Here is a 17,061-nt window from a genome sequence, read left to right as displayed (position 1 = left end):
GTACAGCGGTCGACCAAGAAACAGCTCTGCTGGGGATAGCCGGTGACACGGTTCATGCGTCGTCGCACGGCAAAGAGTGACTGCGTCATCTGACGGTCCCACAGTTGATGATCTTTGTCGATCAGGTGGACTCGCAGCATCCTTTTCAACTCCTGGTTCCGTCGTTCCATTGGATTTGCCCTTGGGTTGTAGACAGGGTTGGTCCAGTGCTCCACACCCCATTCCATCATCATTTGCTGCCACTTCCTCGACGTGAACCAACTCCCGTTGTCTGACAGAATGCACCGTGGATAACCATAGTGGCTGAATACCTTGTTTTGTAGCAAGTTGGTGATGCGTCCCGTCGTGGCTTCATGTATTGGAAAGGCCTCGTGTCAAAGAGGTACAACCTGTACATCACAAGTTCTCCGTCAACCCAGAAGTTCCTGCAGCACATCTTGAATTCCCTCGGGACAAGTTGACTATCAGTGTTCTGCCTCCTAATCCACTGTGTCATGGTCCTACAGGGCTTGTCTTGTTCCTGCCACTGTTTCATCACTCCTTGATCAAGTTCCTTATTGATAGTCATAAGGACAGGTTTCTTAGGCTCACTCTCAAATTTTTGTGGGAACTCCCTCTTGACAATGGTGTTCCTAGCTTCAGGTTCCATCGCCAGGTGCCTAGATAAGCTGTCTGCTCCTATGTTTGTCGGTCCTGGGACGTGACAAACATCAAAATCAAATTCTGTCATTAACAGAGCCCATCACATCAATTTAGATTTTGAGCCAGAGACCGAGTTCAACCATTTGAGAGTGGCGTTATCAGTGTAGAGCTGGAACTTCCTTCCCTCCAAGTAGCCTCTGAATTTGCCCATGGCCCACATCACAGCTAAGGCTTCCTTCTCGGCAGTGCAGTAGCGTTGTGCGATGGTAGATAGCTTCCTCTTGGCATACTGGATGATGTCCCTTGATCCTCTCCTGGAATAACACCGCTCCTAAGTCGAGTCGCTGGTGTCCGTCTGCAGGCACATCTTCCCTTGAGGGTCGGGATGGGCTAGACCGGGAGCATTGCATATCGCAGCCTTAATGCCTTGGAATGCTGCCTCTTCCTTGCTGGTCCATTGGAACGGGCGGTTGTTATGGAGTAGATTGGTGAGTGGTATTGTCTTCTATTGCCACGAAGCTGCTATACCATCCACACAAGCCAAGGAACTGACGTACTTGCTGCTTTGTCCACAGGCATTCAGCTTCTTTGATAGCTCGATTCTTCTCTGGTTGCCTTTCTAAGCCTGCAGAGGTTAGGACATGGCCAAGATATTCTACGTGGGACTGGGCAAAATGACACTTCTCCAGTTGGCAAGTCAGTCCATGAATCCTCAGTTGTTCCAGCACTTTCCTCAGATGTACAAGGCGTTCTTGAAAATTCTTGCTGTGAATTAAAATGTCGTCGAGATACACCTGGCAAAAATCTCCAACATATCCTGATAATACCTTATCCATCAGTCGCATGAAGGTGGCAAGAGCATTCTTCAATCCAAAGGGCATTACGGCAAGCTGGTACAATCCTCTCGGTGTCAGGAAAGCAGTCAGTGGTCTAGAACTTTCCTTGACCTCCACTTGCCAGTAGCTGGAGTTGAGATCCAGCATGCTGAAAATCCTAGACTCACTTACTTGTTTCAGCGGGTCTTTCAGGTCAGGCATGGGGTAGGCATCACTAACGGTCTTCTCATTCGACCTGCGGAAGTCCACACACAGTTGATACTCCCCATTCTTCTTCTTCTTCTTGTTCTTCAGTAGGACGATAGGTGAAGCCCAACAGGATATAGAGGGTTCGATGAGCCCTTGCCCTTCCATCTCTTGAATCTTCTCAATGACGAAGTTGCGCTTATCTGGGTTGATTGGATATGGACTTTGCCTGATGGGTGAGGAAGCGCTGCATTCAATGGTGTGCGTTACCGTGGTAGTCTGTCCTATTTCATTGGTGATGACTGCCGGAAAGTCCTTTAAGGTGAGTCTCGGCTCCTCTTCTTCACCCGGTCGAAGATGTGTTAACTGGATATCTCCCAGGTTTACGTCTACTTCCGTATCCTTGCAAGTCCGGAGATTTCCATGACCCTCAGACGTCTGTCTTTTCCCAAAAAGACTTCATGAGCTGCATAGTCTAGCATCACCTTGCATTCCACCAGAAAGTCATGATGTAATATGATGTCAGGTATCAGGTTCTGAATCACTGCAACATCAATTACAATAGACATGTTCATGCATTTAGCGGTTAGGTTAGTCTGTCCTTGGATGGAATAGGTTACCCCGTCTGCTGCCCCACTACCCTTCCGAGATGATGAGGCTTAATAGGCGGTAGTAATCTGTCGACAGTCCCGTTAACAAATGAATGGCTTGCTTGGCTGTCAAGTATGCCTGAAAAATTCTTAAGATGATAGCTGGGTGGGGTTGGCCTATTCTACTCACTATCTGACCAATCCCTCCCCTACTTGACCAGGGTGGTTCATCTGTCAGGTCTTGAGGCACCTTCCTGTTCCCGGTCCCATCCCACCTTAATCCAGAGTGGGCGGGACATAGTTTCTCCGACGTCAAGGCTGGGCACTTGTTCTTCAGGTGTCCCGCACTTCCACACTGGTAGCACTTCCTAACTGTGCTGGGCTCTTCCATAGCTTTACTCTTAGGTTCCTCCTCCCGCTGGTCGATGATTCTGCATAGATCGTCAAAGGATCTGGGTTGTGATACTTTCACTAGGGGTCGAATCTTATCGTGGAGTAGCTCTGTGATATCTGGTAAGATCTTGTTTTCGCTTCCTTTCAGGTGCAGGCGCTTGAAGAGTTGGTACTTCTGTAGGACGAAGGCACTAGCTCTCATGCCAGTGGGTTGTGCCTCAGTCAGTAGCTTCCTTTTCACGGAGCTCTTCACCCCTTCGGAATTAAACCTAGCGAGGAATTCCCTCTTGAAGTCTGTCCAGTTTAGATTTAATCCTTTCAAGTTGTTCCACCAAGTAGCGGCTTGCCTCTTTAATCGCGGTGTGATGAGTTGCACGAAGATGTCCTCTGATAAATTAGTCCTTCCTAATATGTTGAACGATCCCTCAACGAAGCTAGTCGGGTTCTCCTCCAGTCGACGTGGAATTCTGGAAGGCTCTCTATAATCACTTTCGGGTCTAGGTGTCCAGTACTGCCGGTTAGATTTAAGGAGGTTAGAGGTGTGGCAGTATGTCCTGTTTGAGTCAATCTATTTTCTACTGCGGGAAAGATGCTTTCCCTTATATTCTGCACATCTCCCTTGATGGTCGAAATCCAGTTTTCTATCTTTCCGTCAACAGAAGAAATATGACTCCCAAGATTTCCCTCGACGGCAGATATACGGCTTTCAAAGTTTCCCTCGATGTTAGAAATCCTCCCCTCAACCTGTTGTTTTATGCCGGAAACCTGGATTTCCACCCCCTCCTTGAGGTCCAAGATATCCCCTTCCAGCTGGCTTACTCTAGTATCGATCTGGTCAACCTGTTCCAGTTTCGACCTGATGTCTGATATCTGCCACGTTAATCGATCGTTGACGTCGCTAATTTGCGATTAAATTTTGTCATTTTCGATTGAAATTTTGTCATTTACAGTTGAAATGTTGTCATTTACGGTTGAAATTTTTGATTCTAGGCCCTGTTAAATTTTGTAAACCTGTGCATACACTTGTGATATTTGTCCAGTTAAAACTGAGTTAGCTTGAGAAATTTCTTCTGAAATTTTGCCTGAAAGTTTGTCATTAAGTTAGAGCACATTTCGGTTATATTTACCCTATCTTCTGATGTTTTGTCGGTATCTTCGTTGACTTCGATGCAAAACTTTCCTGGATCTTCTCCCTTCTCCGTGAGATCTTCCCGTAGTCGCGCCTGTAGCCATTTCTTCTTCCCATTCATCGGGAGATTCCTCTTGGTATTTCTTCTGAAATTTTGCCTGAAAGTTTGTCATTAAGTTAGAGCACATTTCGGTTATATTTACCCTATCTTCTGATGTTTTGTCGGTATCTTCGTTGACTTCGATGCAAAACTTTCCTGGATCTTCTCCCTTCTCCGTGAGATCTTCCCGTAGTCGCGCCTGTAGCCATTTCTTCTTCCCATTCATCGGGAGATTCCTCTTGGTAAGTTTGTCCTTGAGCTGTTTGAGTGACATATTCTCTAAGATGACTTGCATTTTCAACTACTACACTCTTATTCACTTATAAATTTTAAAGTCCTTGTCACGGTCGCCAGTTAACGTAGCCATAAAGACGCACACGAGATGCTGTCAGTTGCTACAATTATTTTATTCACATGTATTTACAAAACACACACATAACCTTAATCACAGTATCACAAAAAACACTTTGAGAATATCAACAAATTGCAAGTGGTTAATCTCATGTTTTAATCCATATTGAAATCTGTTAATTTACAATAACAAAGTTTTATTATGATCCACCTGTTCAATACATTATAATGTTGTCACATTTAAAATGTCTTCATTAATTAAAAAGTTATAAGTGGGACATGTTTTGCTCCCTTGCAGAGCATCATCAGCCAAATATGAATCTCAAAGAATGGTTAAGTTAGTAAATAATGACTTGAACTATTAAACCATTTTTCACAAACTTAAACTTTCTCTACTAGAATATCATAAAATATAGAATCTTTAGAGACATGCCTTAATAACATGGGCTTAATAGGAGAGATACATTAAAATTGTGGAAGAATGAGTTGTTCTAAAATATTTAAAACAAGTAGAATGTCTAAAATCTTAGAAAGACATGAAAATCAATGTTAAGAGCTAAATTTAAAGGTTTTCTTTGCAATGAGATCTGGTAAAAAAGTTTTTTATCCCTTGAGGATAAGAGTCTATGAAGATTCAAAGATCTCGTCAATTTGATAATTGAACTTGTGACAGGATGAATGTTGGTTTTGATGAAATTTAAATGCTTGTTGTCATTTGACCTCGGCGAATGCTGTTGAATAAATACGCTCTTGTTGACGTCAGTCACCATATGTTGAAATAATGGATTTAATAAGGCATGATTGAAAGGGACATAAATTGGAGATCATAGTTAAAAGTTGTTAGGTAGTTTATCTGGTTGTATGTCTGTAACGAGAAAAGGAATCTTGTAAGTGATCGGAAGTTGTGTTGCTAGTTAAGAGTGTGCTTCTAGAAACTTCACTTACCCCTCCAATTGCTGTTTGTCAGTTTGGTGTTATTCGAGGTTGTGTGGTAACTGCCTGTTGTTCCGCGTCCACTCCTTATGTTGTAAGAGTGAGATGGCGGGAGTCGAGGGGAGGGAGTAGGGATAGGAGAAATGTTTGTGGGTGTGGTTTTGGAAAGGGAATATCTAGTAGGGGCGCAGGGAGGGGTTGTGTTCTTCAATGTTCTGTCATTATTAGTTGTTTTGGGAATGAAAACTTTGGCAAAGCTACTTTTTTCTAGATTAAGCGCTTTTAAAAGTTTAGGTAATTGCTGGTGTAAAGGATTTCTTATTTCGATTTTGTCACTTAACATTTTCTCTTTATTGAAATAGTGGTCTAAATGTATATAGACATTTTCTAATTCTGTTACTAATTTTCTCTTTTCTATCTTCTTGATAATTTTTAGGTCATCCTCTATAGTTGTAAAATAGTGGCCTGACTCTCTCATGTGAGCACTCATCGCAGAATGTTTGTTGTGCTTTGTAGCATTAACGTGTTCTAAGTATCTTGTGAGAAAGCTACGGCCAGTTTGGCGAACATTTGAACATTTACACTCTACACACGTTAATCTATAGATGCCAGAACTTAGATAAGGGTCATTGTTAGAATTTATACTACTGTGGTTGAAAAAAATGTTTCTGTTTGTATTTTGTGTCTTGAATACTATATTAAAATCTAGTTTTTTAATAGGATTAGTTATTTGAAAAATGGCTGGATTGGTGAATGTAAATGTTCCGATTTTGGACTTCTTAGTTTTTTCGGGAGTAAGTTTAGTTAATAACTTTTGTTTCACTTTATTGATGATCCGATTGATCATATTTATTTTGTATCCATTAATTGAGCCCAGACCTTTTATAAATTTGAGCTCCTTTTTTAAGTTACTATCTGAAAGGGGGATTTTGAAGCTCTATAAATCAAACTGAAGAAAGCTGCCTGTTTATGTGATTTTGGGTGAAGTGAATCATTTTTTTATTGTTAGAGGAGCGTATGACGGTTTTCTAAATATTTGAAATTCGAACCTATTTCCTATTTGTGTTACAATAATATCAAGGAAGTTTATCGAGTTGTTGGTTTCGTCTTCTTTCGTGAATTTTATATTTGGGTCATTATTATTTAATAAATTTAGGATTTTTTCACTATCGTATTTTTGACTATCTATTATGACAAAGGTGTCGTCTACATACCTGATCCAAAGACAAAGTCCATTTACGTTTGTATTTATTTTATTTTGCTCCAAATGATCCATATATATGTCTGCCAGTATGCCCGACGTGGAGTCTCCCATTGCCAAGCATATTTGATGGTAAATATTTTTATTAAATGTGAAATAATTATTGTTTAAAACAAATTTCAATAAGTTAATGAATTCATCTATTTCGCATTTACTTAATTTACTGTGTGTAAGGAGATTGTGTTTGATGTTACTGATAGTTTCTTTAACCGGTATATTTGGATACATGTTGGTTATGTCGAATGAAACCATTTTATGTTGTGGTTGTAAATTGAATTTTCTTAGTTTATTACAAAATTCTATTAAATTCTTGATTGTCGATTCGTTATTAAACTTGTAATGTCTTTTGAGGAAATAGTGTATAAATTTGGATGTTTTATACGTGGGACTATTTCTACTGTTAATTATAGGAAGTAAGGGTACGCTGGGTTTATACAATTTGGGTAACGCCCTAGCCGTTGGTAGCTTTGGATTCATACTTATCATTTTTTGGTGTTCTTGTTCATTAAATAAAAAAAGTAAAATTCTTAGATTTTGTTGAATCTTATTTATGGGATCTTGGTTTACTACAGTGTAGGTTTTGTCTGAAAAGAATTCTTCTGTTTTTCCAATATAGTTATTTTTATTTGAAAGGACTGTGGTTTCACCTTTGTCTGCTTTGGTAACAACCACATTATTAACTTTGTTTTTAGTGTCATTATTTGTTTTATGAGAGTAGGATAAGAACTTTCATTTATTTCCCTTAGGAAAGTTGGGAGCTTCTTTTTAACTTCAAACCTGATGTCATTTTGTAAATCTGATGTTAATTTATTCAAATAGGTTCATTTTGTTATCAGTGAAGTTTGTGTTTGATAGATTGCTAGTGGTGGGAATGTTTTTTAGGCCAGAATTAGGAATATTTGCCCTATTATTAGATTTGTTTGGACTTGGTTTCTTTTCTTTTAAGAGTATAAGTTTGTTATCTAGGTTTTTTTTTTTTACCAGATCTCATTGCAAAGAAAATCTCCAAATTTAGCTCTTAAGATTGATTTTTACGTTTTTCTAAGATTTTAGACATGCTACTTGTTTTAAATATTTTAGAACAACTCATTCTTTCACAATTTTAATGTATCTCTCCTATTAAGCCCATGTTATTTAGGCATGTCTCCAAAGATTCTATATTTTATGATATTCTAGTAGAGTAAGTTTAAGTTTTGTGAAAAATGGTTTAATAGTTCTTCAAGTCATTATTTACAAACATAACCATTCTTCGAGATTCAGATTTGGCTGATGGTGCTCTGTAAGGGAGCGAAACATGTCCCACTTATAACTTTTTAATTAATGAAGACATTTTAAATGTATTGAACAGATGGATCATAATAAAACTTTGTTATTGTAAAAAATATATACATCAACAACGCCGCCATTATTAAAAACAACTGCCAACACTTCAATATGGAGGTTACAACTTTGGAACACAGTTGAAAACAGATGACTGCGTATTTCAATACGGAGACTGCAAATATTGCATGTCAGCCCCGGATATATACTTGCTACACCATAACTCTACTAAACAACAAGTAACTAACTTTTACCGTCAAGATCGTCCCCTTATATACGTGCCTGGCCAGGCTTCTAGGAAGCTACATTACAAAATATATCTTCGTGAAAATTCTAGAGTGTGTAATACACAGTTTATAATGGATGGAATATTCTCAATCGTTCTCGTCACCTATTACCATTTTGGAAGTTACAGTGTGTTTCACAATTATGGATTACAATTTTTATATACAGGTAAGAATAAATTATTATTATTATTATTCAGGCTCAATATCTGCACAATAATAATAATAATATTATTATATTAATTATTAATATTATATTAATATTATTATTATAATTATTTATTGACCATGGGTGAGAGAATATTGCTTTCAAGTTATACCTGTTATTGCACTTGTGTCAATATACTTATGCAAAAATACAACGTTGTTATACTGAAAATGTGTTATCAACTAAGTGTTATCAACTTGTTATTGGTGAAAATTGGAAATAAAATTTTGCAAAATTATAGACGAATTAAAATAAAAATAGCTAAAAATATACCAAAACATCTGTTTAAAAAAAAGATGAAATTAGGCAAAAACAGGTGCCTCTAATCATAGCTCTGAATCTTTCGCAGATGGAAGATCTGAGGATAACGTAAGTATGCAGTAAGTATTATCAAGACGGAGGGCCGAATTCATAGACAGCACTTATACATAAGTGCCCCTTATAAGCCAGGTTTCATTTCATATTACCTACTTAAGTATCCTAATTATTGCTGTAAGTGGACCTCCCACACACACACTTAGGTGACTCACTTATGTTGCAGCAAGATGATGGAGGATAATGATTTTGCTGAATATGTTGGATTTCATTCACAGAATGCTTTCCATTCAAACAGTAGAGATGGAAAATCCTGTCGAAATGTAATGTGACCAACAATTTTTTTTTTGCTAGGGGCTTTACGTCGCACCGACACAGATAGGTCTTATGGCGACGATGGGATAGGAAAGGCCTAGGAGTTGTAAGGAAGTGGCCGTGGCCTTAATTAAGGTGTGAAAATGGGAAACCACGGAAAACCATCTTCAAGGTTGCCGATAGTGGGATTCGAACCTACTATCTCCCGGATGCAAGCTCACAGCCGCGCGCCTCTACGCGCACGGCCAACTCGCCCGGTGACCAACAATTTAAAGAAGGTTTCGTTTTAGTAAAGTGGGAGTTATAAATATTCTTGTTCTGAGATTCTATGCCACCTCTTAATTTCAAGTTATTGTTATTATTATCATCATCACCATCATCATTACCGGTATTTTGCTTAATTAATTGGAAACGTGTCACAAATTGATAAGTTATCAAGACTGTAGGCCTATGGAATAGTAAAGAACTATACTAGGTTATAAGAAAAATGAACGTGTTACACTACCACCATTTATTTTAAGGTTGATTTGTGCTAATTATATCAGGTTAGTCAACCAATCATTTGCCGGATTATATCAGAAGTTTCTGAAATTATGGCATTGCACATCAAAACATACTATTTACATTTTATTGGGGAAGTAATTAGGTCTATTACAATGTAACGGCTACAGATATATTTGTCAAATCATTAAAAGCACTTAAGGCTAGATATTCTACATTTGGATGAATATTTCTATAGTTTCGAGTACCTGGATAACTATAAACATATTATATTAAGAAGAAAATTAGACTCTGGGCATAGTTTGCATTGTCCACAACAAGTTTTTCCCTCATCATTCATATTCTGATGAGAAACTGTGTCGGTCTGCTTGTTCTACAGTATTTATTATGTGCATGTACTTCGACAAGTTCTTGCAGGTGCATTCTCAGCTCTCTGTTTTATTATCCATTCTGATAACCAAATATAACATGGACGATCTTTTAACCTCAATAATGTCGCCAGTGGTCGCGCAATGTCCTTCGATAAACAAAACACGATAGATCATCCTACTATTTGGTAGCTAGAACTACACAATCCAGGAAGCATGGGCATAATATACAGAATTGTCACATCTCCAGTGAATACTTACTGTATCAATGAGTGTGCTCTTTAAGTGCTGTCTATGAAATGTAAACTTATTATTATAAGTGATCCCTTATTACTTAAGGGTTCTACTTATGTATAAGTGCTGACTATGAATTCGACCCTAACCATCATTCCACAACCAAATATCAGATAGGTTCTGTAAACTACTACAGACTTACCAAAAGATCGGAATCTCCGCAACATTTCATCAAACTGCTGTTCAAAAAAGCGATGCATCTCAAATGGGTTACTGTCCACACTAAAACCAAAGTGATTTCTGGGCCGAGACCTAGAAGAAAGGCTATGTTATGGTACTTATATACAATAGCAATGAATTTAAATTATTTTTTCAAATTATAAATCACTTGTTCAAATTGATAAATGTTTGTGTGAAACCAGAGCAGTGAAATAACAACACCCAACAATTTTAAAAGACTGACAAGGCACTAATTGTATTCAGAGACTACAGAGACAGATGTATATCCATACTAAAGACGTTATACTTAAATGGTGTACAATGTTCCGATATTCTATATCAATACTCGATGAAAGTATCAATATGACAACATTATCAATACTTCTGGATACAAAATTATTTTTTTCAAAATACAAGGATTTGAATTACATTAAATTTGGGATCACAACAGTTCCAAGGAAAACAGAATAATTAAGGTACTCAAATACATATAATGATCAAAATATTGTGTGAAATGTCATAAACAAAAGTTTGTTGTATTTACAGTGAATTTGATATGTTGGGACATTGATGATGATGATGATGATGATGATGATGATGATGATGATGATGATGATGATGATGATGATGATGATGATAGAACATTATTACTATGACACTTCACTGCCTATTTTTGTCCAGTAAAAATGCCTATAACATACAATAGGCTAAGAGCACCCGCATAAGGCACACACACAGAACACAGATAACTGAATAGATAGCCTTTTTTCATCTTGTTCTTTTATGACCACACAGGATCACTTTAGTCAGTCCGTCGTGCAGGTCTCTTTGAAGGGATCGTTCGGGCTTTGCGGTCCTCCCAGTACTACTTCAGACACTCCGATCTTTGTGCCTTTTTTCTATATTAAAATATTTTGCGTCTTTCTTTTAGTGTATTAGATTGCTCATCAACTTTACTCTTAATTGTAATTTAGTACCTATTGTTCAATTAGTACCACTATTCCATAATATTTCCTAACATTTTCGATATCATAACTTAGTAATCGGTACCACAAAAATTGATACTGAAATAACGAATATTGATAACTTTGCAATCTCCCTAACACTGCTTATTGGAAAAATGCCAAAAGAAGGTCGTAGCATCTAAGATGTCACAACAACAAAATTCAAATCCATTGAAGATATCCATATTTTGTTTTCATATTCCTAAATGGCATTAAGGGGTTTGTAAAACATCGTGCTACATTTGCCCATGAAATTATTAATAACAGAGATGTCAAGACCAACTTTAAGAAAAAGAAAGGAGCTGTTTCTCTGCTATGATCCTGGCCATACAACTGATAATGTACAAATGCACAATATAAATATGTTGCATAAATACAATGTGATGTATCCCTTGGGTTTGCAAAGTTTCTATGACAGGCAAACTAAATATGGGGAAAGGAGGCTTATGTTTTTAAAAGAAAAATTAGTGCTGGTTACAAAGGAACATAATTAGAACATTGTGTCTGTTCTGGGAATACAGTACATGCGAACTGAGGAATCAAGAAACAACAAAATTTAACCACAGCTTCTTCATTGTGTTGAGAAAATTCATGAACATAAAATGTTAATACATTGGATGAATATTGTTAGGCAGAGGAGTAAGGTACTGACAATTTGGACATTTTCATGCATTTGCAGGTCGTGTTGAATAATGCACGCCCTGCAAACGCATGGACAATACCAGAGGACCTCAAACACACAATCACTGCAACATGTGCCACAATATCTAGGGAAATTCTTCAGTCTGTGGTACCAGCATTGCTATCGATGATCAATATTTCAAGCTTACCAACTAAGAAGAGCTCCTTTTCAAATATCTCCCAATTAATTTCGTATCCATTGTTTTTGTGATAATTCTACCTACAGTCAACTAAAGACTGATCGCGAGCAGAGAATCAGTGTAGTAGCTTTACTGCCATCTCTAAATGAAACTCGTATTAATCTGGCAATGGTCGGGGGGGGGCTATCTGACGCAAAGGGTACGTGGGCTAGCAAGACAGTTGGAACCGGTCAGTGTGACTTAACCCGTCTTTTGCCACCCATTCATCAAGAATATGTATTCTTTGTCTTTTGATTGCTGTGTCATATCATTCAGCATAGTGGCAGACACTTATTGTAGCTTGGTTCTTGTGCTGTTACTTAGAGTAAAGAACCTACATGACACTACTTCTTGAATTTCACTGTGTACTCATGTAATAAACTGAGATATTTGATATGGGTCGCTTTCGACCCTGTTGGCACATAAGGAACCTTTCATGCATTTCAGAAAATATTTTTGTTCCAAGGATTTCATGCAATGCAGAGATGTAAGAAGGTGCTGGGGTGAATGGATGGACAGTGAAATGATCAAAGTAGAAGTTAAGGCACTAAATTTTGAAATTTTATTTCTTTCCTTTTTTTATTTTAAAATTTGGCAGTTAGAAAATCTGGATGAACAACAATAATATAAGATGAGCTCGTCAGCTCCCACAATAACAAGGTACAATAGAGAAGATTATCAACACAATAGTTTACAAGGAATAAGCCTTGTAGCTCTAAAGGTACACTATTCTACTAGAGCATATTTGTACCATTCTACGAGACTGCCTTCCAAAATTTTACTAAAGTTCAGCTTCTTAGAGGCACACACTTCTTGCCAAATTTACAGTAGATAAACTTCAAAAACTGAGTTTACTGTCATTTCTGCTCAATAGTCTGTTACAGACTCTTCTATAAATAATGACAATTTAAACATGGGCAATGAGTGCCCATTCTAAATGGCCTTAATGTACAAAATCAAAGTTTTAAGACAATCAGCCATGAATGAAATGCTAGGAGGCAAAACAGTTGAACTCCTTTTGAAAGACGCTTAAAATCCTACGTGGGCTTATGGCCCGAAATTGCAGAGGCTAAGCCTATACTACAGAGGGACGACTAGATGCGAAATATTAAGTTGTAAAACAGCGTGAAGAATTTAAAGGTTTAGAATATCTTAGTCACCCCATACCAAGTTGAGTGGGAATTAATAGAGGGTGAACTCTCTTTATTCCCTAAATTACATGCTTCCCAGCAGGGATTTGCGCAAAGTCCTCAGACTTGCCAAAAATTTACATTTACACTAAGCCTTTAGGATTTTACATTAATGAAATAAGCCTGGAGCTATTACATGTTAAGAGATGTCTGCCATTACCTTGAGTTGTTGGGCCTTCCGACGATGGCAAGGCTGTCCCTGCCTCCTAAAATACGCTGCACAGACACTATACCGGAGTGATAAAGATGATAATACGGCCCTAAAGCACCCAGCTTTTATAGCAACTCAGAGGGGAAAGTTCCAGAACACAAAAATGCTGATTGGTTAATAACTAAGGAAGAAGGAAGCCATAGAAGTGCTGATAACCTTAGCACAAGAAAAAACAAAACAATCTACAAACACTTAAGGTTTATCAATATTGAAAATTCCCTTAAAAACCAATTGTCCGTCCTCCTGACAGAGGAGGCACATAGGTTGATAGAAGACACATCTAAAGATTACAGGCCCAGTATCTTCGTATACATAGTTTAAGATTCACAACACAGATGGCCTTCTAGAAGTCGCGCAGTTCAACTGGACGGAGAAGGTGTACCCCCCGGTACAATTATCTTAAGTGCATTATTGCTGAACGGATAAGATACTGCTTCATTTCTTTCAGTTACTAATGCAACTTTTTTTATATTTGGGGAAAGCGAACAGTTCTTCTTCGCGTGTTTCAAGACAAGTTTCCAAGAATGACTTACAACTTTTGATATTTTAGACGGAATTGAAAGTTTATCTTTCAAACAAGATGTTTCAACTAATGATGTGGCTATACAACCTCTCGCTCATAAAGGTAATGAAACTGATTGTGATTTGGGGGACAAAGATTGTAATGATCCGGACCGTCTCAGCCATTGCCAACTCGAGAGTGTAGATCTCTGTAAAGTGTTTCACAATAGATGCAAAATTGAAAATGGGAAAGAAATTTACAACCTTCTTCTGGGTCTTCCTCTGTTGAAGCATTTTTCATGTTTGTAGAAATACGAGCAAAAGGCAAGTCGAACTGAGAATATTTTGAATGGGAACCTGGGAGCTTCGAAGCTGCTAAGTACAGTGTAAACCACATTGCAAACTGTTCACTCTCTTTACGAGCTGTCTCCTGCTTTCTTGGAGTGCTTCCCCAAAGACGGATATGTTTTGTTATGGTTGCGAATGCCATACGACACAATAGGTTGTTTCTTTCACATTGTCGATAACGATAATCTGGTTCCCAATGACAGAGCGGCTAAAGTCGTGAAGGCTTTAAATGAATTATTTTTGTTGCTTGCCCCTATTAAGAAGAATCTGATGGAAGAATGATTCTACACTTCGGGAGACACTGGTGCAAGCAGCACCTCCACAGAAAACCTTTGATTATTGTCACAAAACTAGGTTACTGTTTGTAAAATGAGTTATGTCAAGGTAAAAACCACACAAAACAATATCCTTGGCAAATGAGTTGTTATGGATCTGGTTTCAAAAATCCCGATTCTTCATTTTCAATCTACTGTGACAATTTCTTGACTTCCGTTTGTTTCAAACAAAAGGTGTAAAGGCAACAGTACCATACAGGGCAAGGAGCCAAGAGGAGCATTTGACAGCATGATAAAACATGAATGCAATTACGTGTCAAGTGAGTTTGGAGTTCATCCTCCTATTTGACCCTTCAGCGCAGAAGAAAAGAACTACCATTCACTTTTCATCAATGCAATGGTTTTATGGGCAAAGTGGATCAAATGGACTGCGATGTTGCCAATGCTGGACACACCGATTGTGTTTTGGTTGCTTGATGTATCTGTGAAAAATGCCCACCTTCTAGCTCATTCCCTTGAGAAAAAAAGAAAAAACCTATAATCTATCATTTTGTTGTGAACTAGTAAAAAATAAAAACACTTCAACTGAAATATGGAGCTATGCGAACAGAACTCAGCCTATCTCCCTGATCAAGAAATGACGCGAAAAAGTGATGGTCATAAGATTATTATGGGTCCGAAATGTAAAAGATGTGTTTCGTGCAAAAGTAACACAACAAGATGCAATATTGCGTTGCAAGATAAGTGTTTCATAAGGGTTCATGCATAGCTTTTTCATGAAGACTGAGACTTCTAATGGGATGGGCACACATTAGTCAAACTTTTAGATCAGAATCTATACGTAAAATATATGTGGTTTTATTTATTTATTCGTATCAGAAGCATACATCTTACATAGCATAATGGTACTTAATGACATACATATCAAATAGTGTCTGCCCAGAATTTTGCCAAATCACAGGCATTAGGTGTTGCAGCCATCAAGTCCTTTATTGTGCAACTTAAAGGACATTTACTACAGTTCATGAAACGGGCTGTGGTTTGGTCTTCACCACATTGTCTGGATGTGCCAGGAAAGCCCCACTTTACCATACTGATTCTTGATCTACCAACCCCAGTGCGAAGCCTGTTCAACGATTTCCACGTAGACCAATGTTCCTCGTGTCCTGGAGGGAGATGTTCAATTGGTAGCATCCAACCAGCAAGCTGAGGATTTCTAGTTCTCCATAATCTCAACCTTGTGGATTGAGCAGATTCGTTTAAATCTTAGGCTGTATTCAGGAAACTTCTCCTAGACTTCAATCTTCGGTGGGCAGGTTCATATCCATTCAATGGGTGTGCACATGAGGCAAGTGCTTTAGTTCTCTCATTCATGGATGCAACTTCTCTTTACATTCGGGCGTTCCCTGGGCAACAGTGAGGTGTTTACACCGGCTGATCTTTTCAATCCAGAAGTAACATCAACTAACATCAATATATGTGGTTAAAATTGGTAAATGAACAATGTTATTGTGATATTTAAGTAAAATGGGTTAAAATTTACTCCACTTCAAAACAGACGCTCATTGTTGATGTTCATATTGACAGTTCAACAGTCACAATTATAGGGTTGAGAGTTTCCACCTAATCAATACTTGTTATATTTACAAGTGTAAACACACATTATATCGCAGTAATAGTTTCAAAATTCTTCAATGATCTTGAGCAAAGTGCCTTTGGAAGTTATTTTAAGGATTTTCATGCCACCTTCGATATGGACTATGCACTATTGTTATTTTTTGTTATTTGCTTTATGTTGCACGGACACAGATAGGTCTTATGGCGACGATAGGACAGGAAAGGCCTGGGAATGGAAAGGAAGCAGCCTTAATTAAGGTACAGCCCCAGCATTTGCCTGGTGTGAAAATGGGAAACCACGGAAAAACATATTCAGGACTGCCGACAGTGGGATTCGAACCCACTATTTCACGGATGCGAGCTCACAGCTGTGCGCCCCTAACCGCACGGCCAACTTGCCTGGTGCACTATTGTTATGTGGCTGGATTAGGTGAGAACATCCCTTGATATAAATTGATGACAAACTGCGTGGTAGTATGGGATGTCTAAAATAAAAGAAGAAACTGTAGTGTTAGAGAATGTCTACTTAGTGTTGAAGGTGACTGAGAAATATTTGCGTGACTTAGGGGCCAGTTCTACCACCTATGGGTAAATCAACGCGTAACTTGCCCTATAAATCTATTAAAGAACTATTTAAAATAGTTTTTACTTGAGTCCGCCTTGTCAATACACCTTATAATGATAGAAAAACTATGTTTTTTAACCATACATGTTTCAGGAAAATCATCCATTCCCTTCATCAACACCCCCAGGGCACTGTTTCATAAAACATGTTTCACAAATATTATTAGTAACAACCAATAGTATTAACTAATAATATTAGTATTATGTTTCATCAAGTTATTAGCTAATAATATTAGTAATTAGTAA

General features: G+C 38.0%; 1 protein-coding gene across 1 annotated transcript in view; it reads right to left on the bottom strand.

Annotated features, from left to right (window-relative positions):
• LOC136857496 (HCLS1-associated protein X-1) overlaps positions 1–17,061 on the bottom strand; it is a 330,999-nt gene that overhangs the window by 148,026 nt on the left and 165,912 nt on the right. Inside the window, exon 3 of the mRNA XM_067136194.2 lies at positions 10,169–10,278. Coding sequence (XP_066992295.1) covers positions 10,169–10,278 — 110 coding nt within the window. The remainder of the gene's footprint in view (positions 1–10,168; positions 10,279–17,061) is intronic.

The sequence above is a fragment of the Anabrus simplex genome, chromosome 1, assembly GCF_040414725.1.
Source record: "Anabrus simplex isolate iqAnaSimp1 chromosome 1, ASM4041472v1, whole genome shotgun sequence".
In the NCBI taxonomy this organism is placed as follows: Eukaryota; Metazoa; Arthropoda; class Insecta; order Orthoptera; family Tettigoniidae; genus Anabrus; species Anabrus simplex.
Note: the sequence above shows the minus strand (reverse complement) of the source record. Positions and strands in the feature narration are given on the sequence as shown.